The sequence below is a fragment of the Haemaphysalis longicornis genome, unplaced genomic scaffold, assembly GCF_048455015.1.
Source record: "Haemaphysalis longicornis isolate Haplotype H1 unplaced genomic scaffold, Haemaphysalis longicornis Haplotype H1 scaffold_3, whole genome shotgun sequence".
Lineage (NCBI taxonomy): Eukaryota > Metazoa > Arthropoda > Arachnida > Ixodida > Ixodidae > Haemaphysalis > Haemaphysalis longicornis.
This window is the reverse complement of record NW_027526335.1, coordinates 99229236-99256120: the sequence shown is the minus strand read 5'-3', so window position 1 is coordinate 99256120 and position 26885 is coordinate 99229236. Positions and strand designations below refer to the sequence as shown.

The 26885-nt window shown below is 45.2% G+C and overlaps 1 protein-coding gene across 1 annotated transcript in view; it reads right to left on the bottom strand.

Annotated features, from left to right (window-relative positions):
- Positions 1-2516: 2516 nt before the first annotated feature.
- The window catches only part of LOC144175348 (adenosine deaminase-like), a 33412-nt gene continuing 9043 nt past the window's right edge, over positions 2517-26885 (bottom strand). The window contains exons 5-10 of the mRNA XM_077704428.1: positions 25977-26101; positions 20094-20341; positions 15939-16065; positions 15458-15558; positions 2918-3080; positions 2517-2546 (exon numbers count right to left, since the gene is read on the bottom strand). Of these exons, the coding sequence (XP_077560554.1) occupies positions 2517-2546; positions 2918-3080; positions 15458-15558; positions 15939-16065; positions 20094-20341; positions 25977-26101 (794 nt within the window). The remainder of the gene's footprint in view (positions 2547-2917; positions 3081-15457; positions 15559-15938; positions 16066-20093; positions 20342-25976; positions 26102-26885) is intronic.

The following is a 26885-nucleotide window of genomic DNA, read 5'->3' as shown; positions in this document are numbered from 1 at the left end:
GAAATGGAGATCCCAATAATGTTAATTATTGAGGTGGACTATGGCGTCATTGGGGTGAGACAGATAAACTCAGATGAAAGGGAAGGAATCGTTCATTTTTGTATACCCCAAGCGTCCTCTTCTGTCACGGTTTAGTTCAGGGAAGCTCAATTCGGCCTTCCGCGCAAGGCGTCGATTTACGAAAGCAAGATAAAATTCAATGTGTTTACTGTCTGTACGCTTTTAAGAGCGAATGCTCTTTATAAGCGACCCCAAACCATCCACCGCCGGCGGCGGCGGCGGCGTCGGCGGCGTTGGCGTCCGCAGTGCTGTTTAAAGAAAAAACAGCATCCGGCGCCAGGTTTCGATCCGAGGACTTTGCGGGCCGCAGCGCGACGCGCTACCGACCAAGCCACAGACGCGACGGTGATATCAGTGTTAGACGCGCCTTATATCTTTAACGCATTCAAACTACGTCGTCAGCGGCGTGCGTTGGCGACTCAGCGGCGTTATAGCGGCTTGATAACTGCGTGGTGTACACGTGATACTACAAACCCGATGGAAGAGATGGAAGAGAAGGCGGCGAGGGGGTGGGCTGCGGGGGCCGAGCGCAAGCGCCGCAAGCGGGCCGACAACCGTGCATTCGCACTTTCACATTCTCCCCCTCGGGGAAATGCGGGGGAATTTTTTACCCCCCAAAACCTTACATAATACAAGTGCCAGTTTTAAAGCCTGGATAGTTAAAAAGCACGCACAAATGCACAAATTGATCTACATTGATGAGCGTATTAAAAAAAAAACACTACAGTCAATCAAGACAATTAGTGTCGATGAGTTAACGCGCCTAGTTTACAAATGTGGCACATCCGGTGGCGACAGCATACGGCCGCGCGTTCTGATAACTCATGGAAAAAGACGGATATCTAAAAAGGGAAGAAGGGGTGAGGGTGGGACTGATCGCTTTTGGCACTACGAATTGCGAAGTCATGAAAGTCGATTCGTGAATCTTGGGGTAGCTATCAGGTAAAGAATTTCTACATGAGCGCAGAAAACGTGCGAATAGTTCATATCGCAGCTTATCGCAGGCATCTGTCAGGATAGTACGCCAAAATTGCAACACTCCCTGACTCACCGCTTGGTGTACCTTAAAAAAATGCCAGGAGGAAGAGAAGGAGCCACCCGCGTCATTTGCTTGTCTATAAGCGGAGACAAAGAGATGCACTGCAGCAGAATCGCTTCTCCATCTCGATAATCTTAAAATAATTTCCCAGATTAAAGACTTCACTTGCCTTTGGAGCAGAAGCAACACCTGCGCTATGAAACGCACAGTAGTGGCGGGCTGCGGGTTACTTCAGCGCCAAAAGATGATCTTGAAAATGGGCCAAAATCTCGGTACACAGGCGTTTTAAAGACAATAGCATTTCTTGGGCGACCTAAACTCGAATACGTCTGTCTGTCTGTCTGTCTGTCTGTCTGTCTGTCTGTCTGTCTGTCTGTCTGTCTGTCTGTCCGTCCGTCCATCGCTCGAATCAACCAGAAATGTTAGTTATGAACCTGCCCATAAATGGGTTATTGAATTATTGATAGGGAAGGTAAGGAGAAGTTGTGATAGTTACGGAACTATAAGAGGGACGGCGATAGTGTTAGAGGAGGGTTGTAGAAAGCGGAAGAGAAGAATAGAGAGTGGTATAGAGAGAGGGAGAGAGGGGAATAGGAGGAAAGAGAGGGGTAGATGGCGGGTGAAACAGAAGGACGATTCCGTTGCTCTTGTAGACGGCCGATGAGACGGTGCGGCAGGGCCTACATTTATTTACAGTTGCGTTGTGGCGACAACATGGGCCCGAGAATCAGGGTGCGCCCGTGGAGTGCGGCCGAGCAGCGCGCAGGCCATCATGATCTGTCCGCGTCATCATCTGCATTACTGATGATGATGGGGCGCGGGCGCTGACGATGATGATGCCACTACAATGCTCCTCCCCTAGCGCGCAATGCGTGATGAAATAACAGGCTCATAAAAGCGCGCGAAAAATGCATGAAGAGCGGCAGAAGGAGCTATGTACAAATGAACGCAAAAAATCTGATTGATTTGATTGATTCTGGGGTTTAACGCGCCGACGCAACGCAGGCGATGAGGCGCGCCGTAGTGGAGGGCTCCGGATTAATTTTGACCAACTGGGGATCTTTATCGTGCGCCGAAATCTCGTACACACGGGCGTTTTTGCTTTTCACCTCCATCAGAAAAGCGGCCGCCGCGGCCGGGAATCGAACCCGCGACCTCGTGCTCAGCAGCGCAACGCCTTAGCCACTGAGCCACCGCGGCGGGTGAACGCAAAAAATCTACTGCGTGGCAAACAGCCGGGTGCGGTTTAGAACTATGTACAGTTATGCGCGTCCGTATTCACGGAAAGTTTGGCGGACAGTCCAAGGTCGGCATTGAGGAAGCGTCCGGTGCAATTAGTATCCTCGGGTGGCCTGCACTGGGAGTTCCGGTGCGGTCGCAGGCGGTGGTGAGGCGATAACCGTGCATGCAGGAGCAATTAGAACTGCTGTCGAGCGAAGTACAGCGCCTGCGAAACAGGGCAGACCAATCCGGGCACGAAGCCTGCACAGGTAACCATGGTGTGCCCGGTCTACAGGCAGTAATGGCAAAGCCAGCGGAGGCGTTGTGAGCACGTCGTACCTCAGCCCATGACAGGCTGCACCAGACGGATGGGTGCTGCGTGTTGCCGACGCTCGAGGCGCTTTGCTGGGGCGAGTGGTTTACGTTACAAAACGCGCAAAACGCGTCGTTGCGCCTTGAAAGTATAGTTAACTCGCCGGGATAGTTGTCTGGAGTGGCGAGTCGTGATTATTCTCCGTAGAGCTAGTGTCAGCCCAGCAGCGGGTTTGACGGCTCGCTGATAGTGGCGAGCCCAGGTTAGCCGAACGCGTGGCTTACAGTGTTTGGTTCCTTGCTTTTGGAGTCGAGGACGATGAGCATGATGCACGATGCTTGCTGGTTGAGGCAGAGGTAGCCGCGGGTGCCTGGAGCCGGGAGTTGGTGTGCGGCTATCATGTTCATTTGTCCCCGTGCTCTCCACGGCTGCTTGTTCAGAGGCCTTCTGCAATCGCCGCGGTGCGCTGCAATCCGCCTCTTTCACAACGCTACTGCGCATGCACAAGGCCCTGGCGGAGGAGGCCGGAAACAGGCTGGCAGGGGTAGGCCAGGCCGGTCTGTTCCGCGGTGATTCCACTGCTGTCTGCGGCTGTAACTGAGCCCGTGTAGTGAAAACACGCGGCCGGGTTCGGCCCCCATCGAGAAAACAGAATGCAGTACGTTTTAGAATTGCAACTGTCGGGCAAACAATAACATGAAGGGGGAAATTTTTGTTTCTATCGACACACGCCAACCCCGAAACGAAAGTAAACAAATAGGAGCTCTCCGCCACGGCACCATGCATGAATTCGGAGCGATGAAAACGCCGAGATCGTCGCTATGTGCGTGCAAACGTTGGGGGAGACGGAGGCACCTCATGGCATTTCGCTCAAGATTAGCTGCGTATATAGGGAGCCATAAATCGAAGAAGAGCGGTGCTCGTGCGCACCAAGGCTCTCAGCAAAGTGCAAGCACCTCGCTGCGGCTTTCATCAACAGCTACAGGTAGGACGTACAGTTTTAACTGCCACTGCTCGGGCTGTGATGGAGCTTCGCCGTAGCCTTATGAGTAATGATGTTGTGAGAGCGGAAACTGCAGAAAAATATGAATCCGAAGCGACAGGGGCAATAAGCATACTTTGGGTTTTTGTTTGCCGCCTTTACGCTCGTATTCAGCCGCGCGGTGCGCTTAGAAGGGGAGCACCGCATCTGGATAGACTTTAGACGAAAGCGCGTTTGGAAAAAATGCGCGACGCGTGTTTTCTTAAGTCGTGGCAGATTTTTAGATTGTGCGCTGTATTGTGTGCTGTCGAACTGCGTCGGTTATGTAGTGGGCTGTGTCGCCCTCGCGGAGGCTCTATTTCGGATGGTGATCAAAAAACGGAAACGCCGTATATTCGAAATATAGGGACGTTCAGCTCGCCAATTTCTGCAGTATAGACAGGAAGGAATGGCGATGCTTTACCAGCGGTGAGGTGGGCGACATTCGGCGTAGAATTGTAACAGCCTACAGTATCACATTGCGTTCGTAATGACTTCAGAAAGTTTGGTACATGGTGTGTCACTGGCTTTTAGGCTTTTGTTGCGTCTCTTCTTTTTCCAACTCTTAGTTTCTGCTTTTTGTTCCATATACTTATAAGGTATATGGAACAACGCAGAGGTTTTTAGTTTCTTGTGTTAATTCTTTGGGGGCTGTTTTTAGCGCTTCTTTTACTTTCTGGCGCCAGGTGTCTGTGTCCTCTACCTCCGTTGTTGCACTGAGCTTTTGCTCAAGGTATATAAGTTTGAGATTTCTTGTTTTCTGGCTTTTCTTCTGAAGTTGTCCGCTTGCGTGTTAATTTTTATAATATCGTGGTCGCTGCCCAGATTGCTTTGGTGTTCTTCCATGTAAGTCTATCTGCGATCGGTATTATGGTCAGATCTGGGCACGTGTCCCTGCACCTTTTGTTTCCCGTTTTTGTAGGGTTGCTTGCATCGTTTATAGTTTGTAGGTCCAGATGGTACATACTGTCTACCAAATTTCTTCTTTTAACTGAGTCGAGATTGTAGTTCCACTGACTGTGCGGTGCATTCATATCCCCTAGTAATATAGAAGCGAATTCAGGCGGCCAACCATGAAATGCGTGCTTCTCCTCGGGCGAGGTTAGACTACTACGTCACCGCAAGTTGCCCAGCCAACAAATAGTTCTCTCTTGTCGGAGTCCTAACTTTTGTTAGCGTGAGCAGATATGCTTACTATTTGTTGGACTTGCCTTTACAAGAAATAGAAAGTAGATTTCTGACACAAACAAGACCACTTTGAAATCCATCTTAGGGGCCCTTTAAAAATTGGAATTTAAAGGGTACATTTATTCTATCATAGGGCCTCAAGAAGACGGAAGTTTTCTGTTTTTTTGCTAAAACGTATTTTCACAAAATACTTCCTTCTCATTGAGGGCCGAGAAGGTATGTAACTAAGTTCTCGCGCCTAACGGTGATTTATACGCCTGCCTAAAATATAAAGATTTTTTCTTGTTTAACTCCCTGCCGATCCTCACATCGGAGCAGAAAACCGCAGACATGGTGTACAAATAGGTCCTTAGCACACTAAGTTGACTTAGAGTGTTGCGCATTCGTTTTTATCCGTTCGTCGGCTTGGCTGTCACATTCCAACCAATACATTGAAGTGACAGTACATGCGCGCATGGACACTTAAACCGAGGTGGTTTAAAGATCTTGTGTTATCAATACTAATTATTTTGCGGCACCGTAAACAGTGTGTCATTGATGCCGGTCATTCATGACATTCACTTTACCTGACCTTTTTCAGGTACTCGGATGTAGACCAACTAGGAAGGTTAAATCAAGCACACAATCAGACCGCCAAGGTATACAATTTTACTCCCTTTTTTTCATGCACACATCGCAGCAGACAAACAGCAATTTTACACTCTTGTATTCGTTTTGCAAACACACAAAATGCCCCTGAACTCAAAGAAAAGCACAAGTCTTTCACCCTAAATAGGATCAACCGTTTAGAAGCGCCAATCACCGTGTAGCGAGTACTAAAGAAATATGCGTATCTGAGGCGCTTCTTCACTGCATTCTCCGGTGCCTCTACTTCGCATGCTGCAGCGTACGATGCCACCCAGGTACTGTCTTCCAGTTGTTTCATAACTTGTGCTTGGGCTTGGGAGGCATATGGCGCCTGGAGAAAGACGCATGAAAAAGGACAGGGTATACGCTTCGTCAATTCCCGATACATCTCGTTCCAATCTTTTGTTCGCGACTAATTATAACTAATTAAAATAGAGGGCAGAGAACATGATGCAGAAATAAACTACGTATCTGCCCCCATCCTTCGATCCTCAAGTGCCATTTTCTAAGCTATTTTCACATTTGGACCCTTCTGGCCTTGTAAGGATCCGGTCTTTTGCCCTCCTTCTAAGGTGTAATCTCTTTTTCACCGCCTCAACAAAGTGGGAAATATTATTGAGAATCGAGCTGGCGATGAAGCTGGAGCATCGCCTTACGAGAAAGGTAAGGCGTTGCTCTCAAATAATAATCTGGCCGGTTAAAGCATGAGCCACTGGTGTCCGTATCACTAAACTTAAGTTTGGCGCATACAATGCTGCAGATGTACAGGAATCACTCGCAGGAATAGGCTTCGAATCTGCGCAATTTCTGGCTGTACCAATGGGTCTATTTTCACTTCGACGAACAAGCACAAGCACTATTATTGTAAACACAGGTTACAATCGTACAATACGCGGCAAATGAAACGCGAACACGAAAATATGGTTCAGAGCACGCAAGTAGCGCGATTTCTTTCTATACAAGTCAAAATGATGCGTGGCTTGGTTACAAAAACGAAGTCCGGAAATGTGGCTTTCCGAATGTACAAATAGCGCGCCATTATTAGACCTCAACGAACAGTATTTTTCAATTTTGCGCAGTGCTGATTATAGCGCGTGATCAAAATTAAGTCGACAGGATTTTTTTTAACCAATTAGGCGCTTAGATTTACGTGAAGACCACCTCCATAGTGAGGTTTTGCGCCTAAGAGGACACATAATTAGGTGTTAATAATTGATGTTGGTGGCTTAATAACTAAAATTTTATAAACCACTCTTTTAGTGGCTGCAGTAAGAAGGCATGTTTGTATTGAAAAGTTGGACACAATAGTGTTTCTACGCAGTTTCATTTGGCAGAATTCTTGTAGCGCATCCGTGCTCCGAGATATGGAACTGCGAAGTTTAATTGCTGTTCGCATGATCACGCATGCTAGACACGGAAAACCGGAGCTCCTCCCTTTTGTTTTATGTTTCTATAGCGGTTTCGAGTACTGCAGATTACGATCACGCCACCCAGACTGAAAGGGTGCCAGTTATTCCTTTTGTAGCGAAAGCTATACTACGCTACATCTGGCGCTCCTCGAAAGGTAACCGGTTTTGACCTTGAGAGCTAGAGGTCAAACCACACCCTCTTTCGCAAGCACCCAGCACGGAACAGCGGTCCGATGTGTGGAAGAGATAGGCGGAAGGTGAGAGATAGGCTTATTCTTGGATGAAATCAGCACGAACTAAAACAAAGACAAGGGAACTGGAACTCAAGGACAGCCACTGGTCTAAAAAGAAAAGAAAAAATTCCCCGCATTTCCCCGAGGGGAAGAATGTGAAAGTGCGTGCACGAGTTGAATTTGCGTGGTTCGGTAATGTTCGCGAAAGAGAGATTACACACACACACACAACTACAAAGAAAGAAAGATGCATTTATTCACAGACACCTATTTGTGTTGTCGTTGTACTTGATTGCTAGAGCGGATCTCAGCTTTGAAATTTCGTGTCAGTACTCCTTTAAGCGAGTGCATTAGCCCTTCTCACGCCCGATTCTTGGCCAATCCCCCACGTGGGTATGTGCCATGTCAGCGGCCAGGCAGCGCGCGCCCATCTCCCCCCGTTGCCAAGGAAGACGAGGAGCGCGCGCACCCGCAGCTGTTGCTATGCGGACGGCGGCGGACGCTTCAGGCTCGCTTAAGAAGTGCATTCGCACTTAAAACCAAAGTTTAATGTCAAGAAAGGTCAATATAAACACTTCACACAAAACAATAAAAAAACGCCGCGCATAAGCAAAACAAGTTTACAAAAGCCACGGTGATAAGGCACTAGATAGACACCAGCTACAGTCAAGGCCCACGCAGATATTGAATCTCCACACACGCTTGTTTGGCTGACACACTTGTCTTCTTTCTGATATGTGGAACGCTTCCATAATGTCGGGGGGCGTTTGTTCACGGTGGCTCAATAAAATGTTAGTGAAAGGAAAATTAGGCTTACATCCGCGCCACTTAGTACAAAGTGAAGAAAGATATGATGATGGGGGGCCCTTTAATGACAATTCGTGCTCTCTCAAACATTCGTTGATACAACTTGTGTTCCACTTCCTTTGTCTTTGTTTACGTTCGCGCTGGTTTCAACCAAGAATATTTTTCCAAGTTGCCCAGCTTGCAACCCTTCTGCTGAGAGATAGGCGGAGAGGGAATGGAGAAATGCGCGGAACCCGTGTCGCCACCTGGCCGAGGAAAGCGAGGAGGTCGCCGCCGCAGCGATAAGCGCGCACTGCAAAGGAAGGCCAGGAGGCCACGTGCGGAGCGGAACCGTCTGCGATGGAGGAAGACGAACATCCAGATGGGGTCGCTCGTACAGCGGCGAGGCTTAAAAAACGCCGTCAGGCAAAAAAGATGAATAAGCAGTGTATTAATTGCAAACATATCTGTATATCATTGCGAAATGATACCTCGACCACTCCTCGACAATGGGCCTAGCCAGGCCAGTGAAGCCTTCGCTATCAACAAGGGTTAACCAAAGCTAAACCCCAGCAGTTTTTTTCCTATGCCTACACTCCGTTTTCAAACTAAACACCGTACACAGCAGGCACGTCCCAAAGGGGAGGAGCTTTGCGCCGGTCTTCACTGTTTGCATGCGTAATCATGCGAACGGCAGTTAAACTTCGCAGTTTGATATCTCGAACTAGGGATGCGCTAGAAGAATTCTGCTAAATGAAACTGCGTGGAAACACGGTTGTGTCCAACTTTTCAATACAAATATGCCTTCTTACTGCAGCCAATAAAAAGTTATTAAATTTTAGTTAATTAAGCCACCGGCATCAATAATTACCAACTAATTCTGTGACCCCTTGGGCGCAAAATCACACTGTAGACGCGGGTTGCGCGTAAATCTAAGCACTTAATTTAAAAAAACCTGTCTACTTAACTTTGATCACCCTGTAAATATATATATATATATATATATATATATATATATATATATATATATATATATAGTAAGGAAATGAGGGGCTCGTTGAGGAAATACAGAAAGATAGGTCAGCAGTCTACAATGCCAAAGGAAGCATAGGGGTGTGGTTAGGCTCTTTTCTTTTTTTACTACGGTTAATGAAGTAAACATTTTTTTTAATATACAGAAGAAAGAAAGAAAGAAAAACACGCGCCCAGAGTGGGGACCGAACTCACGCCTTTCGATTACATGTCGAATGCCTTACCAATTCGGCCGAATTGGTAAGGCATTCGACATGTAATCGAAAGGCGTGGGTTCGGTCCCCACTCTGGGCGCGTGTTTTGGTAAGGCATTCGACATGTAATCGAAAGGCGTGGGTTCGGTCCCCACTCTGGGCGCGTGTTTTTCTTTCTTTCTTTCTTCTGTATATTAAAAAGAATGTTTACTTCATTAACCGTAGTAAAAAAAGAAAAGAGCCTAACCACACCCCTATGCTTCCTTTGGCATTGTAGACTGCTGACCTATCTTTCTGTATATATATATATATATATATATATATATATATATATATATATATATATATATATATATATATATATATATATATATATATATATATATATATATATATATATCATGGTGTCGAACCGGAACCGAACCAAACCGAAAACCGGAATTGAACCGGTATTTTGGCCGGAACTGAACCCGAACCCGAACCGTTATTTTTTGAGCACGCTGAACTCGAACGGGAAGTGGATCGAAAAAATAAATAACGGTTACCGGTTCATGCCGAAATGGTTCTACCCTCCGTTGTTGATATTGCACGGCCAATGCAATTCAGGCCTTTTTTTTTCTTTCACGTAACATCAACTTCGTACCCGCTCGCGAACTTTCCGCTCCAGACAATTGAACACTATCCCGCTCTATGTAACAACAGGGGAAATGAATGAGCACCAATGTAGCAATGGTCTGTTGCTGCTGGAAGCGCGAGCGTACTGCAAGCTGACCAAACGAAATGTCATCCTCGGCAGCTTGCAAAGGATATAAAACGACTTTCCCTTCCGTAGCTGCGACTTTATTGGAGCAATCAAGCTGCAGGAGTGCTCCACTGCGGAACAGCGAAGGCCCACACCCGATGTGTGAAAACTTTTTGCATTTCATAATTTGTTTAAAAGGTCCGACACCTGCAAATTGTTAATACTTGACAAGCGTGATTGCAGGAGCTGCGCAGTGGCTAAGCCATTTGCTGCTGACCACAAGTGGCCTCGATCCCCCTTGCCCACGACCGTTATTCTGAAGTAGATGGAAATCGAGAACGTTCATGTATCGACATTTTGATCCACGTTTAATATCAACAGCTGGTTAAAATAAGTGTGCCGGCCTGCAACATAAGCTGCGCCTCGGAGCAGAGATATAGCACCGGGCATCAAATGCGGCAGTTTTTTTTAAATGTGTTTACATAAAACAACAAAAAAGAAAAGGCGAATCACGTTGTTTTAAAATATTACGCAAAAAGTAAAAGCGAACAAGTAAAAAAACACCAAAACGTGGATATTGCTCTATACTTTTCTTTGCCCTGCCTTTCACAACCAAACGTGTCATCAATGCGAAGGAAGTGAGTTCCGTGGTCAGTTTTTGAGGACAGTACAGTGGACACGTTCCGCTTTTTACAGATACAAATAACAACAGATATGTCAGGGAAAACTGTTAAGGTGTGCGCTTAATCCCTTGGTAAGAAAGTGCAGCCCTAGACCTCGTCTTGGATGCAGAAACAGTAATAAAGCAGATGACACGTGCAGAAAGGCAGGCCGGTACCTCACACTGCCCCATTTGCCCAGTGATAATCTTTTGTGCTTGTTCTGTAGTTTTGTCTGTTTCAGATCTGCTTTTTTTTCGAAGGTGCACTTGTACTGACTGCCAAACTGGCTACATTACTTCTACTGCCACTCGTTCCGGAGGGGAGTACTGCTGTGGACAAATTAAAGAGCGTCTACCCAAAAAAGTCTTATTTCATGCTCCGTGCGTCAAAGTTCCCTTTCATTTTGTAACAGCATAATCTATTATAAGTTTCCGCCATGTAGCACTCGGAACGATGGCCGGGGGGGGGGGGGGGGGGGTGAGGGCGGGGGTCAGGCGGTACGATGACATACTGATTGTAATGCACACATCCGGTATAGCTATCGCAAAAAAACTGCAGTGGTCAGAGCAATAATGCAGTGACTGAGCGTTAAATAAAGCTTACTTTTAACAAAAGTGTGGCTAACACATTCGATAGAGTGACAGCTACAAATTATTCAGGGTGACCAAATGATCTAATTCATTGGTAGTATTCATGTGCCTGCTGTAGGATTTTTCTGTTTTGTTACAAATATAACAAAGTGTGCTCCATTGGTATTAAGTGCTGGTATTTGAACGCGCCAGTACGAAGGCCTAAATTTAAGGCTTCAAGGTTAGCGTGATGGGCGATGCTACAGCGACGATTGCGATTTCAACAAAAAAGGAAAGGGCAGAAAATATATCCCACCGTCATATCTCTTGGCGGTGGCTTTATGAATAGTCGCTAGCACAACATAAAGTCTGGGCGAGAAAGTAGGTGGTAATCGTCGCCACTTCATCTGCTTATCTAATATCTAGTAATTGTTTAAAATTTGCTTTGCAATTGCACCGCTGCCCTTGAACAGCAGCATTTTGAATTTTTGTTTGTAGTTTGATTTGACTGTCGTTGTAAAATAATACATGTTTTTTTCTAATTTCAGTGGTAATTCAACTCATCGAACCGGTTCGCACACCGGTTCGAGCTCCCGGTTCAGTACGTGATTTTGTCGAACCGGGACTGAACCGGAACGAAATGATTTCGCCTGAACCAGAACCGTAACCGAACCGGTAGTCTTCTCGGTTCGACATACTGATATATATATATATATATATATATATATATATATATATATATATATATATATATATATATATATATATATATATATATATATATATATATATATATATATATATATATATATATGAATGTATGTATAGCAGAAGAAACTTCTCGAAGAGCCAGAAGAAATATTTGAGAAAATGGTTGACTCATGATGAAAAACAATAAGAGAGGTTTACTGACGTTTCGACTGGAGGACCAGTCTTCATTTGAGTAACATACAACTTAGAAGCCCGCGCGCTTATATATAGCAGTAGCATACCTTTGCAATACTGGTGCGCATTTAGCTATGCATGTAGCGAATCAGAATGGGAAATGAGGGGCTCGTTGAATTAAGACAGAAATAGGGGCAGGCAGTTCAGAAATTCAAGGAATGTGGCAGGTCATTTATTATCCTTGAAAAAGATAGCGATTTTTGAAAGAACGAAAGTGGAGAAAAACATGCCGGCCGGGTGGTTTCCGAACCCACGACCTCCACAATACGCATCTGGTGCGATGGCCACTACGCTGCCGGCGGGGCTGTGCTCCTCTCCCCTTTCATAGATATTTATGTTACGGTAATCGTTTCCTGCACTTCGGGGTGGTAGCGAGCGCCAGTCCGACTTCTCCGGGTGAAGGAGACCTTCTTTTATACCCCTGATACACTAGCGTCCGAATTTCATTTGAACCAAATGTCATTTGACTTAAATGTCAAGTTGTGCTGCTGCAGTAAGTTTTGAAATGCCGTTCGGCTCAAATGACATTCGAGCCAAACGAGCACCGAGAGAGACATTTGGGATTTCAAATGCCATTTCTAGCACGTCTCGCCCGCAGAGTCTTCGATCGGCAATAAAAAATATAATACTTCCGTACGTAAAACAAACGAAATATTTTTGTTTGTAGAACTTTGTTTGCTGTTCGTTTACTTAAAGTATGAAATCAACATATTTAATTTTCATACTCTCAAAACCAATGGATGAGTTGCAAAAAAAAATAAACTACGCAAACAGCCACCACATTAGAGTCAAAACTGGTTTCTCTTCTAATTTGATATCATTTTACTGCCTTAGTCTGCTCCTAAATTTGATTGTTGTATTATTGTACGAAAACAGAACGGGGCTAAAACAGCGCCACTACAGCACGGAGCACAGCGAGCAATTGTAAAAGCTTTCGAATGCCATCGAAATTGTATTGTAGCACTGCGGATTCGGAATGGCATTCGAAGCACCCCATTTGATTCAAATGACATTAGGTTCAAGTTCAAATGACATTCGGACCCTACTGTAGCAGAGCCATTAAAACGATAGTCTCTCTCGGGCTATTTAAACGCGGAAGTTTGGTTTGTCTGTATGCCTGTTCGTATGTCTGTGACTCGATTTAGTCACCAGGTGAAACTAAAGCAGAAGCTACGGAACAGTCTTATACCTCTGTCACACGGCAAATCTAATGTCATTCAAACTGAATGACATTAGCTGTAAATGACATTCGGCTCGGCCGTGCGGGTCTACATGGCGGAAAAAATGTCATTTGATTGTGATAGCGGTGACGATTAGCGAGCTCGCAAAACCGCAAAATTACATTTCAAGCGCATATGGAATGTTTTCACACGTAATATTTTAAAAAAAAAAACGTAACAAAGGAATATCTTTTAAATAAAAACAAGAAAACCACCGATTTAGGTGGCATCAGTAGACATCACAAGCTGAGACAAGTGTGCACAAAATCCGGATTAGGGTAGCGCGCGCACTGGGGACGAGATTTTCTTTTTTGTTAGTACTTGCTGGTCTTTCTTTATTAGAACAACAATACAAAAGGAAAAATTAGGTTTACTGACAGTTTTTAGGAACAGTATTCTTTGGTTTGTTACTGAATTTTCCTGTCTAGGGACGCGCTATCTGCTGTCGAGGCTACTCATTTGGCCACTAACTGAGGTCCGGGACCTCAGTTAGCCGCTAAATGTCATTCGCCTCAAATGTCATTCGGTATTATCGTGTAGCGCCGGACTAATGACATTTAGAGCGAATGACATTTTCTGTAAATGTCATTAGATCTGCCGTGTGACAGGGCAAATCGGCCAAGGCAAAGGGAGGCGATCCCAACGAAGGCAAACAAAGTCTCCAAAAGCACAAACACGACCTCGGTGGGTCTTCTCCGCCCTCTTTCCCTTCTGGCTCTCTTGTTTGGTTATGGATACCGCTTACAATGCCTGGCCTGTATTTTAAGTCACTCGCGAAATATCATGGCCCGTATCGTATCATAGAACGCGCATCACCAGTGAATTACGTCGTCGAGCCGCTGACACCATCTGACGATCTTCGTCGTCGTGGCCGCGAGACCGTCCGTGCCAATTGTTTTAAATAATGTGCAGTCATCTGAATAATTTGAACAGTTTAGCGCCATAACATGCACTGGAAGTTTGGAAGTTTGATGCCTCATTGTGCTGCCTGTCACGAATTTTGATCCACATTCCGATGCAGAACTTCAGGATACGGCTATGACTTCTTCGATTGCTTGATGTTCTTCGTTGTATTTTGCCGTAGTAGAGGAAGTGCCTTGCTTTAGTGTTCAACAGCTTTGCCTTTTCCTTCACAATTATTGCCACATCCTAGTCCCAAATATTACATTCGTCATAGGCCTATACTACACTCATATGCCCGTACATAGGTTATGAACGACTTGTACAAGTGTCATATTCCTGCTACTGAGGTTAAATATTGTCATGTTTTAACCTTAACCATCATTTATTGATTGACAGTAGACGTTTTCCACGCCAAATTCATCCTATGTTATAATGTTCCAGATATGGTAGCTGCAAAGCTTCGTTTTTCAAACACTCGTTGCAGGAACAAAAACAAAATTCATTTAAGTGCCCGTGTCTGTATAACCAGACATTGCCTTGGACAACATTTTGTGGTTATATTCAATACTTTTTGGTGAATCGTGCATAGTTTCTGTCTTCTCAGCTGGGCAACTGTATTCAGGGCATTATTACCTTACGAGAAAGTGGAAGCACAGCAACAACCACTATTCACCATTAAAATTGCAACTTCAAATCTCGTTTGTTACTGCGGACGAACAAGAGGTCCGTCACCGGTTAGTGTGATCGGTCCATGGTGCACGTCATGAGCAGTGTATAATAAAGATAAGCACTGCCTTCACGTCCAAGGGCAGAAGGTTTATTTTAAATATGACCTATTGGGTTCACTGCGACCACAAGAGGATTCCATATATTAGTATAAATGTAAGGTGTCCAGACTAATTTTTTTAGGAATCCGTCAAAATACAATAATTATCAGTAAATATTATTAGAAAGATGGATGAAAATGTCATCATGGCTGTATTTCTTTGGAACTATCCAGTCAAATTTAGACTTACTTTTCTTAGAAAATGTCAACAACACGGCTAAGTGTCTGCATTATCAACGCTTACTACAGAAGCGATATTTTGGACGTTTTCCGCACGTTTTCACGTTTATTACGACAAATTATGTGACAAATTTTTATGTTGGTTAGCCCCCTCCATCGCATATATGTGACAAGAAAGAATTAATTTCCCGCATTGCCTCTTACTTTTCGCCTTGGCTGCCGCTGCAAATGCATTAGCTATGCCAGTGAAACAAAATAGTGGAAAAGATGGCCTTTATTATACTTACTTGGGTGCTTTTTTCGAGACACCATATTCCCTGTAAAGTTCCTCAAGCAGATCTTTTTTCTCTCCAGGTGGTAGAAAGCACGACCTGGCACCATTCAGGTTCTGGAAAGGCAAAAATAAAATTAATTTGGTGAGTTACTTTTCAAGGTGAACGGAAGAGCTGACCGAGACGCCAAAAATACTTTCCTTTAAATCAGCCAACCAGCGAATTCTGCTCATTGTACACGATACACAGATGGCTGTGAGCAGAACTAATAGAAGCCTTGACGGGGCTTCTTTCTGACAGCAATAATAACATTGCAGAAGCTAAGTGAAAAATTTGCGAGAAAATAGGCTAATGAACTAGAAAATACTGGAGGGCACCAATGAAAGTGAGAAAAGTACATATGAGCTTAATGTTTAAATGGCCACCCATTTTGTTCACCCCTGTGCCTTAATGCATTGGCGAAAAATAATAACTGTCCAGCAAAGGGAAAACTCACCGCCCTGGCAAGGTGGGCTTCGGTCAAGCCAAGCCGGACAAGCAATCCGTACTCATCAAAGAGAGTGGTGCCCGTGATAGTGGTGTCATCTTTGCTGACCGAAAAGTTAATATCGTCTTCGGCAAACCTGGGAAAAATATTCAAGATGATGGATGGAAAATGACACTGCAGTGGCGACCCCATCTGTGAATAAATAATTTTCACTCGCACCAGCAGGCATTCAATGCAGACATGGACGATCAAATTTTTGACAAGATGCTGTCTTCCTTGTGTAGACAAGTGAATATGAATGCAATTTTCACATGGCTATTTTTTTAGAACCAGCAATTCTACATTTCGCAGCTTTATGATTGCAAAGCCAAGAACTTTAGGTAAGCGTCGCAAGGTCAATGAGCTGTGATCATAATCTACTATCGCAACTTGGGAACACTGGCACTCTTTGAAAAGGCAAGGCCCATTCACTTTCTTCGTGAATCTTTTTAGCTACTATTGCATACAAACACGGTTATGGGAGAAAAAAAAAGCAAAATATATACTCTGAAATAATCATGTAAGCAGATTCCAAGGATAATTTCAGGCTTTGGCTTTTGCCTAAAACATATCCAAAACAAGCAATACTGATAACTGAGTGACATGGAACTTTATATAAAGCAGACGTAATTGAGCAACGCAAAGTCATTGCTGCCGCTAACTGTAACTGGGATTCCCTTATTTTAGCGTTGGCCACAGCTCACACATGCATCTTAAATCGCACTGACGGACGTTGCAGTTCTTTAAAATTATATCGGTCATTTTTATGTCCTAATGGCACATCGCTCTGATGAGCCACATAATTATAGGATGCCTGCTAACTACCCTAGCTCCTATCAATTCACGTAGCTGCGGTTCACATAAAACTAGATGACAGGTATACAATGAGAGAAACCTGACAAAGGGAAAATAAATTGTTGTTCTTGTGTTTGCAAATCATTAAATGGTCATAAGCAAGATTCCTCCTTTTTGTTTTTGCATGAGGTCATGGCCATTGCCATTAGTCCAATTAAAATAAACCAAAGTGCAGCTTTGCAGTTGTTAATCTTTCTTTAAGGTATTTGAAACTCTATGTAGCAGCAGTGCTGGCACAAAGTGGGCAGAATGAAGAGGTAATGACAGCCTGGACTTTGTCTCAAATTCGGCCACATCACGTGCCGGCAACACGAAGCTGTGAAGTACATTGACAGTACACAAAGAACCGTCGCGGAACCTGACGGCCCTTGTAAAGAGTCCTCTACACTTCTACAGTTCGGGTGCAGGTTACACATGATGCATAATGCCTGCTTGCACGACAGGAATGAATAAGAGCTCGGATGAAAAATGCGAAAGCATTATGCTCTGACTCTTGAACTGTACAGATATGATTGTATTGGGGGCGCCGCTGTCCAGAGCCACCTGGCTCGCTCGTGACTGCTTTTCCACTGGACGAGGCAGCAGCTGGCAGTGCAGTAAAAGCGCGCTAATTCGACTCTCGTTAATTCGGAAAATCGGTTCAGTCGAACGCGCCATCTGGTCCCTGTAAACATAAGCATCACGCTACAAATACTGGACGCTCGTTATTTTGGACCGATTTTACCGCAAATCAGACAATTCGGCGACTTTCGGGACGCTGGAGAGGCTCGAAAAAAAAAAAAACAGTTCGGAACAAAGTTGAAGCTGGAACGCAGCATCGCCATGGAAATCAATTACGACTTGGCTTGTATTGAGGCTGGATGAATGCCTTCTCTCGGGTTTTTGTTTAGCGCGTTGGTTTTGGTGGTGCCATCTGGCTGCTTTGTTTCCGTTTGTGTGCTGCCTAGCCGAGCGCCGTTTTGTCGAAGAACGATTCAGTATGGCTCCTTTGGCTTGATCATTGCTGGTGCTTTTCTGCTGAGCGCTCGCCTGACCGTACTCTCCACCGATGGCAACACCGGCAAAACGGCCCAAGTATGAGGCCAACGACTTGGCAATCAAAGTAGAAATTTTGCGTGCACTGAAAAACGGCCTCTCCCGAGAATAATTGATGCAGATACAATGTTAAAAGAAACGCTCTTAGTACATATGTTAACAATGAAGAGGAAATTCTTCAGGCGTTTGAAGGTGAGAAGCTCTTTTTCGGAGGGTGGTTAACGCAGTGATAATGGACATCGATTACTCCAGAGCATCGGAAGGATGCTGTGCACGCTTCAGGTGGCCTCGTTTTTTGGACCGTTTACGGCGAAAGAGGTGCCGTGAGCGAAGACACGGACAACTGGGAGAGCGCTCAGCTGCTGGCGCACCTCACCGCCTGCGATCGGAATGACGCATTTAACACTGATGAGACCGCACTGTTTTTCAAAGCATTACCAGACAAAACTGTCAATATGAAAGGGGATCCTTGTATCGGTGACAAAAGAAGTAAGGAAGGGTGACTGTACATTTAGACGCCAACATTACAGGGCAGAGCGCTTGCCGCTTCCCGTCATCGTAAAGTCTAAAAGCCACGATGCTTTAGGAACATTAAGGATCTTCCCATGGACTACCGTGCAGCCGAGAAGTGTGGATGACGGGTGAAAACAGTCCGAGCATTGGCATGCCACCGTAGCACCTACCAGTCACCTTCTTGTCCGGCGCAGGAGCCCTTCTATTGTGGTTACAGCGCTGGTGACAAATTTGCGCGCAGTCAGCGAAATGAAGCTAACATAAAAAATGCTGCAATTATTTAGCATTACGTGAACAAGAGAGGAAAAAGATTATTTAAAGGAGAAGAGGCCGACCTGAGTGACTTGTCTTTGGCCTGCTACTTCCCACGGAGGCAAGGGTACGGGGGGGGGGGTGGCATAGAGAGAAAGGGACGAATATAAAAGGGATTATAAATGACAGCGAAATTGGCCAATGAACTCGGCCACTTAAGGCACGTTTAACATGCAACGGGGCGCAGAAACAGACAAGCACCGTTCAATTCGCACAACGTAATTATTGTCCAAATAAATAAAAGAAAAAAATATGCAGAATTATTCCGAAGTCTGTGGAAACTCGCAGCCTTGAGCCGGGTATCCACAGAGGGGTTGCTAAGGTATACAAGCAGTGCTTTGACAATATGATTTTGCTTCAGTGCCATCCCATGTGCAACCAATTTTGTGATGCACTACGCAGTTTGCTTTCCAGCAAGCAGGCAGGAAATGTTCAGTGGAAGTTCGCTGTAACACAGCTAGCGAACAAAAAGTCCCCATGATGAGCAGAATGTGCGGGCGTCAAGGCATATTAGCAAGCGGTTATGTCCAACCGCTTGTCTAGCTTTGCTGGCATTGTATCTGGGTGCTATAACATGTGCACTCAAACGAAATGCACACTCATACAATAAGGTTAATTTATAAGTTTTAATAAGGCAGCATTCCGCAGTTTAACCCATGTAGTCAATTTACTATTCAGCAGAAATCTGGGACTTAGTTTATCATGAGCGGCAAAGGAGAAAAACACCATACGCAGCTCGCTCCTGCCGCACAAACCATGATGATGACAAGAATCTGGTTTGCAATGTACCTAGGAGCTATGTAGGGTTTTTGATTGTCAACCGTTTTTCTAGTTAACATAGACGTCTTGTTCGATAACTTCGACAGGTGAAACATGCGAGAAAATGGCTAAATCTGGCCCTGTGGAATCGACAGTGCGTCTCCATATCTGGTGTCAGGAAATCAAAGTAGAGGATGGTGCAAATGGAACCTGCCCGCTTGAATGTATTTTCCCATTAATAAAAATGCGTGCGGATCTACTGGGTAAACTCCAGATATGCCTACACATTTTAATTTGTTTGATAAAAGAATTGATGGCCACGCACTTCAATGTTCGTTTGATATTCCGCAAGTTTATTAAAAATTATACCGGCCAGCCAGTTTTTCCCTACCTCCTACCTCTCATCAAGCAAGCTACATACATGCTGTGTTCGATCTATTGATTGAGTGATGGGGTGATTGATTGATTGATCGATCGATTGTGGGTTCAATGTGCATCAGCTACACGTAGGTTGTGAGGGGTGCCATAGTGGAGGTCTCTGGGTTAACTCTGACCACCTCGGGATTTTTAATGTCTGCCGAAATCTCAACACCCGGACGTTTTCGATTTTTGCCTTTATCAGAAAAACACAAATGCAGTGCTCTTACTCACTTAACTATGGCATGTTTGTTGGAGTCGAGGGGACAGGCGCCTGTAAGAATACTGGAGTACGGGCAGACTTCGAAGTGAAGGTCTCGATCTTGGGCCATCTTGTACGTATTGCCCGTGGTGTCTTGGAAGACACGATAGCCGTGACCGACGCGACTGCAATCTAGTTCCACCATGGCATCCCGTACAGAACTGTAATCGCCGCTTTCACCTGCATGCGCCGTACGCGGTATTCCCAGTTGCCTGGCTCTCTGGTAGGAGAGAACCAATAGAGAGAAAAAGGCAAAGTGAACCGTTATTAGCATCGTTGAAGCACGAGAAAAAATTTGTTTTCAAGTGCTAACATCTGCTATAGGAGCAAGCGCAAAAGGGATGCACATGAAAAGAATGGTTTGAATCCTCAAATGTTAGAGTAAGACTTAACTGCCACTTTCAAGCTTCATTTTCAAGTTTTTCCTCACTGCTCTTGTTGCCAAAACTGGGTCCTAGCTGTCTGTGTTTTTGCACTCTTCTGAGCTATCTGTATTTAATATGGCCCTTTGCACCCCTTGGTGGAAAAAAACTTCGTGTATATAGTACAGTCCACCAATTTTGTGATACAAAAATCTCTTGAAAGCCGTACATTCGTCTGTGGACTGTCTTCTTGTTCCGGCCGAAAATTCTCTATACGCAAAAAGTCATTTTGTATATAGGAGAACCTGAAAACAATCAGCAACATAACCTCTGTCCATATTCATGACGTAGATGATATAAAGTACCAGTGACATTGTCGATGTTACAGAGCGAAGTTTGTTGGACATCAAAATTTGCACGCCAGGATGCAAAAAGCATGCAACTTTTCTCCAGGGCAAGCACTGCTCGATGATCACAGAACATAGTAATATGAATATACAGTACGACTATCATGCGAAACATACAGTATGAATATCATGGCATGTTGAAAAAAAGTACGACAAATACTTTTCGGGACTTGTCACCAACAATTAAAGGCTCAGCTCTACTGGTGATCAAGAAATGCCTCTTATTGTTGGACGCTAGTAGCAGTGTCAGTCACACTGCGCTTCGGTCAAATTGAAGTTAAGTGTTTACTGCTGAATCACAAGCTGCGTAAGGATTCGGCTGAATTATTGAATTGAGACTGACCTAGCCGCAAAATGCAATCAGGCTGCAGCACAGGCAAAAGACGATGGTGTTCTCTAACCTGCAGTTCGTGCACTGTATTCCCCAAACTTATTCCCTTCCCTTTGTGGCTTCACAGATAGTTCTGGGAAGCAAAGAACTGCATTTTTGTCACATGGTTTGTGTTTCTGCGATACAACTATGCGCAACGGTGCGGCATTGCTGCGGGCCCACGGCCGGGCTAGAGCGGCGGCGTGCGCGCGTTGGTCGCGCACGGTTGGCCGCCGCTCAAGCCCGGCTGTGGCGGCCCGAACACACCCAAGGTCAAATTTGCACATCAGCCAGAGGACTGTCGCAACTTTTTCGCGCACTTTGCATGTACCGCGAGTTTTATGAAAAAAGGTCTACTGTAACACTTATACATTACAAAATTGTATGAATGCGTCCGCATGAGGCACAAATAAAAAAGCATCGCAAACAGCAAAGACAAACAGATTTGATAAATTGCTGCTTTCCAGATCATGTGCTGTTTCCAAGTAAAGTCTCATTTCCCTCTGCCACTGAAGGAATCAGCTCTTTTTCACATGACAGCTGTGTGCAGTTAACCATGTGAAAAAAAAACGTGAAAGCATAAAGTTTCACTGCGTAGTAAAAGCAGGATATTGCACGCAGCTATATGCAGCTCATACTTCGAGTCTACCTGATACTGAGAGCGTGAGGACATAACAGACCACAAAAGATATATGCAGCTGTGACTATTTTGAGACTGGAATTGCTCTTGGTTTCAATCCGAAAGCGTCGACCAGTTTGCAGACAAAGCAAGAAAGGCAGTTGGTGTTCTATATGCTAAGAATGAAGTTATGTTTTAGTGCTAGTGTTTTTTTCCCCCATTCAAGTATGAGGAACTCAAAAATGTTAAACCAGCAGGCGGCACTTTGAAGGATTGTGATGGCGGGAAGGAATGCCAGGGTTCTGCTGGAGTGTCCTGGTGTTGCTACTCGGTGTTTATAAATTAAAAGGGCCCTGAAAGGCGATTTTAGCGCACTAAATGAACAAGCGCACTCGTTAGGCTGGGTGGTCAACGTGATATTCGCAAAATATAACATTTTTACGTGCAGCTGAAAGCTCACACTTTGGTTGCGAAGTTTGTTGCCGTGTTCCCACCCTTTCCTGCATGTTTCTGGGTTCCGCCATCTTCCCGCATGCACGTCATCGATTCTTCCACGTGCGTCACGCAGCAGAAATCTTGGAATTGAACAGCTTTTTCTAGCTTTTTCTCGCACGTCCGGTGAGGAGAAGCGTCGTTTGGTGGTTGTCGATGGGTAGCGGCGGCGCCTTTAGTTAATTAGCGCTTCTTGCAGCACGCGTAATGCTACCGTGTTCGTCCATGTTTACCTTTTTACTCTATTACCTCGCTCCTCGTTAAGGCGCGTTGGCTAGGCCGACAAGACGACAATGATTTGACGGCGACGTCGACTTCCGAGTTCGCAAAGCACCTTGCCACACGACGCCGATCGAAAGTCCGCGTGGTGTGACTGGCTCACTGTCTGAATTGAGACGCCGACAATTCCGATTGGATGAACGGTTGTCCGGAATCGATTGAGAAGCGAAAACTGCGCCCCGAGAACCTTCGTGCCGTAATGAATGCGGCTCTGTTCTGTTAAATCCTATAGCGTAATAAGCATAGTAAGGTCCATGAAGTTCATACAAATCAACACTGGCGCTAATGCGATCCGTATTCGGCTTACGACGCTTCGCTCATTCGCTTTGGCGACAATTTGTTTCCCGGAGTTGCAAACTACCTATTCATGCATGCAACCATGCAACGCTTGTATGAAAAATGAGCTGAGTTAAGGGCAGAAGAGGAGTTACGGAAGGTTATGGGTAATATGGAGTTAGGTAATAAGGTAATTAATATTAGGTAATAAGAATTAATATCGACAAAAGTTTTTAGCTTAAAGCGTAGAACTAAAGCACGGCAACCATTAATCTCGCAGGGCGAAATCGCAGCCGCAGCCGAAACGGGGCTGTTGCTTTAGATCAGCTCTGGTGGGGGCTTCACGGAACCTTGCTGCGGAACTGTTATTCAAGAAATGTTCAGTAAACCAGCCATAAATCCTTGAAATGAGGCAAAAGAGATGGATATGACACAAAAGGTGTGTCTCACTGTAGTAAACAGGTTATTTCCGCACGATGTCCAGTATTTTCGGGGCGCAGTGGACTAAAGCCTCGCGCCCACCAAATCAAAGTCGCGGGTTCGAATCCCGGTACGGTGTCGCATTTTTTAGGGGCGAAGCTCCTAAAGCCATGGGTCTGTCCATCCCTTGTGTCTCGTGGTACGTGACCGCCGCATGCTTTCGGAGATGTCGCAAAGTGGGCCGCGTTGCACGCGCAAGAACCGGCTGCAACCGGCAGCGCAAACTCGGCACCGGGAGCGCGAGCTTGTCTGTGTTCGCCAACGGAGGCGCGAGCGCACGTGCACTGCGAGGGGGAGATCACGCAAGAGATCACGCCACGAACGCAGGCAGTCGTTCTCGGAGATCGAACGAGACGCAAGGACCTTTGCTCGTTTCCTCTCGTCTTGTTCGGGCACAAGTTCGCCCTAAATAAAAGTTCTTTCGTTACCGTTGGGTCCCATCCTACGTGACAAATTGTGGTGGAGGTGCGGGGTAGTCCTCGATGGCGCGGGGTCTTTCACCAGGTCTGGGCCTGGGAGCATTGACTCCGAAAATAAAAGTTGATTTGTACAATGTACGCACACAGACTTACGTCTTTCTTAATGATGTAATGGGCGAACTTTCACGGGAGAGTTACGGTTACTGATGATCTCCCCCTCTCGAGCTTCGCCCCACTTATCATCATTCATTCCGTGGATATGGCGTGATTTTTTTCTTTTGCATTCTTAGCGGTGTGGTTTGCGGGTCGTATTAGCGAATCCAAAACAAAACTTTTTGGTTAAACTGTGTAGCTACCATACCATGTAAAACGTGAATGCATCGTTTAAGTCATAAGCGCGATTTTTAGAGTTTTTAACTCCTGCTTTGTATATACAAAAAAAAGGCAATTGTACTTCCAGAGGACGAAATTCGGAATTGTGCATTTTGCAAAATCGGTATGTCTCTATATAGAGTAAACCTAGTTTTCTCCCATGTACTTAAACAAGGCACAAGGTAGGCTGGGGGGATGGGGGGGTATATAGGGCCCCGGGCCTCGAACCAAACCCTCCACATATCGCAACTAGCAACAATAAGTACGTGAAAAATGAACGAACAGCCTTTTTAGAGAGAAAAGGGTCCAGGCCATCAGGGGAAAAAACGAGGGTGAAATAATTTTTGTGTAATCATATGCACAGTCGAGCAAAGAGGCAGGCGCGCACGGCCTCAAAACTCACTCTACTCTTCCCAAGACCGCTCGTAATATCTGTTACTTTGTAGTTGTCTAGTAGTTCATAAACACAGGGTCGCGTACGAGTTTCCCGGGAAGTAGCGGGGGGGGGGGGGGGGGGTGCAATGCACAGCGCATTAAAAGAAGTCCTTGTGCCGTACCGTGAAACGTTTCGGCTGCTTTTTGTTACGGTTATACACGTTTAGAACCGATCGGAATAACGGAATGCAAATACTACGACAGCCTCCGTACGCTTGTGCATGGCGTTACCACAACACGACCAAGCTCGACATTGGCGCGAACGAGCGGATGCAATGTATAATCCGACGTCGGTTCGAAACGCGTGTACAGTCTTTGTCAAAATTTTCAGGGCCAAGCCAGAAACGCGCAGGCTGCGAAAAATACGTTCCGAGCGAGCCTGAAACTTTTTATGCACAACGTTCATCTTAAGCGCAGAAAAAAACAGGGACACAGTAGACGAGGACAAGTCCTCGTCTACTGGGTCCCTGTTTTTTTCTGCGCTTAAGATGAACGTTATGAAATACCAACTAGGCCGAACGCAAGCCCTTCTTTTTATGCACGAAAGTTCGAGAAAACACCTTTTTTTCTTACTGCCTTAAAACATTTTTGCCACATTTAAAGGTAAAGCCGATTGCTTGAATTCATTGTGGTCCAGAAGGCTCAGGATTGGCCTACAAAATTTTGACAAAGGGTGTACGTGCTCCATCTAACAAATTTTGCGGGCGATCTTTTTGTCATTATATCACATATACTAGACTCATGCACAGAATGTCGTCGCCGCTAACACGCGGTGACAGGGTAGTTCTCTTTCGCGTGATCACACGGCGAGGTGTGGAAGCGTAAAAGTCCCGCCCCGTTCCTTACATCAGTTTTTCTAGTCGTGAGCGGAGTGCAGGATTCACAAGCAAAATGACAAAAAAGACGCCCCTGACGAAACGCAGAAAGTCAGACGGCCCCGTCCCAAAGCGATGCTCCGGCGTATGGTATCGCTATAGCAGACGATGCGTGCCACCGGATGTTTTTTGCAAACGTCACCGAGAAGAGAGGCATAGTGGGCAGCCACGCTTGCGCGGTAGAAGAGGCGGACGAAACGAGGGTAGAATCGGGGTGCGGGCGAAAATGCGATGTTTTGATTTGCAATAACTCCACTAATACTCGTTCAATTTATCAAAATTTTTGATGGAGGCGATTACTAAGACATTGATTTACCTGAAAATGTGAATACCCATGCATCGGTAAAAACCTCTTTTGGGCTGCTTTAAGCACTTTGCGTGAATGAATGTCTAGATTCCCTTTGTGATTATACTAAACGAAGTTTGGAAAAAGCAGGCCTCTTTGAGAGGCACGAAAAATTGGACTAACCTGAAAAGCTTCCACTTCAGATTTGGTGTAGCCCTTCTCATCAGTCTCGTCCTTCGCAATGTCAATACCGACGACACCGGCATGAGCGTATTCCTCGCACAGTTTCACGCACTCCATCGGCCAGTCTGGAAAATAGTGACCCCAAGTAGGCACCGGGGAAACGGCAACAGGGAAATATGAAGTGGGATGCGCAACTGTTGCCATTGTTTTTTGGAGTGATTGGCTCATTCATAATAATGAACTGCAGACTTCTTATATATCAGAGACGGACAGTACTGTGCTAGTATTTTAGAGATACTTCTGAGTACCTGTATTTTTACATCGGGTCGCATTTTCTAAATGTAGAGTGTTAGTAATGTAGAGTTTTAGTAATGTATTTGTTATATCGGGAAACCTTCGATACATAGGTATTGCATCCCAGTTATCTCTGAAGAAGATTCGATGTTTTTACCACACAGACCCTATAGGACCTCGAGCTGTTTTCGCCGCCGAAAAAGTCTTCCGTTATTCCATCCACTTCTGTTTGGAACTCCCACTCTTATACAAACCTCGATGCAGGGTATTGTCATAATCCAGGACTTATGAAGGTAGAATTCATTTGTTATAAGTCCAACTTCTGCCGTTCCCCAGCAATAAAAACAACCGTCCGGTTCCCAATTAAGCATTGTGGGTTGAACCAATGCCGAGCTAACACCGTCAGATTATAACAACCCTTATTATATATGTAAAGTTTCTCTCCACTTTCATTTTTAACGTTTCAAAACTTTATAATTCCACACAAAAAATAGCTTTCTTTTGGTATACCTCCATTGGAATTCTACCAGGTTGCCTCATACATTCAAAAAGCCCCTCATATGTAATTGTAATAAGCTCGTTAAGTAGCTGAAAATTTCTCCTGGACGAAGGGAA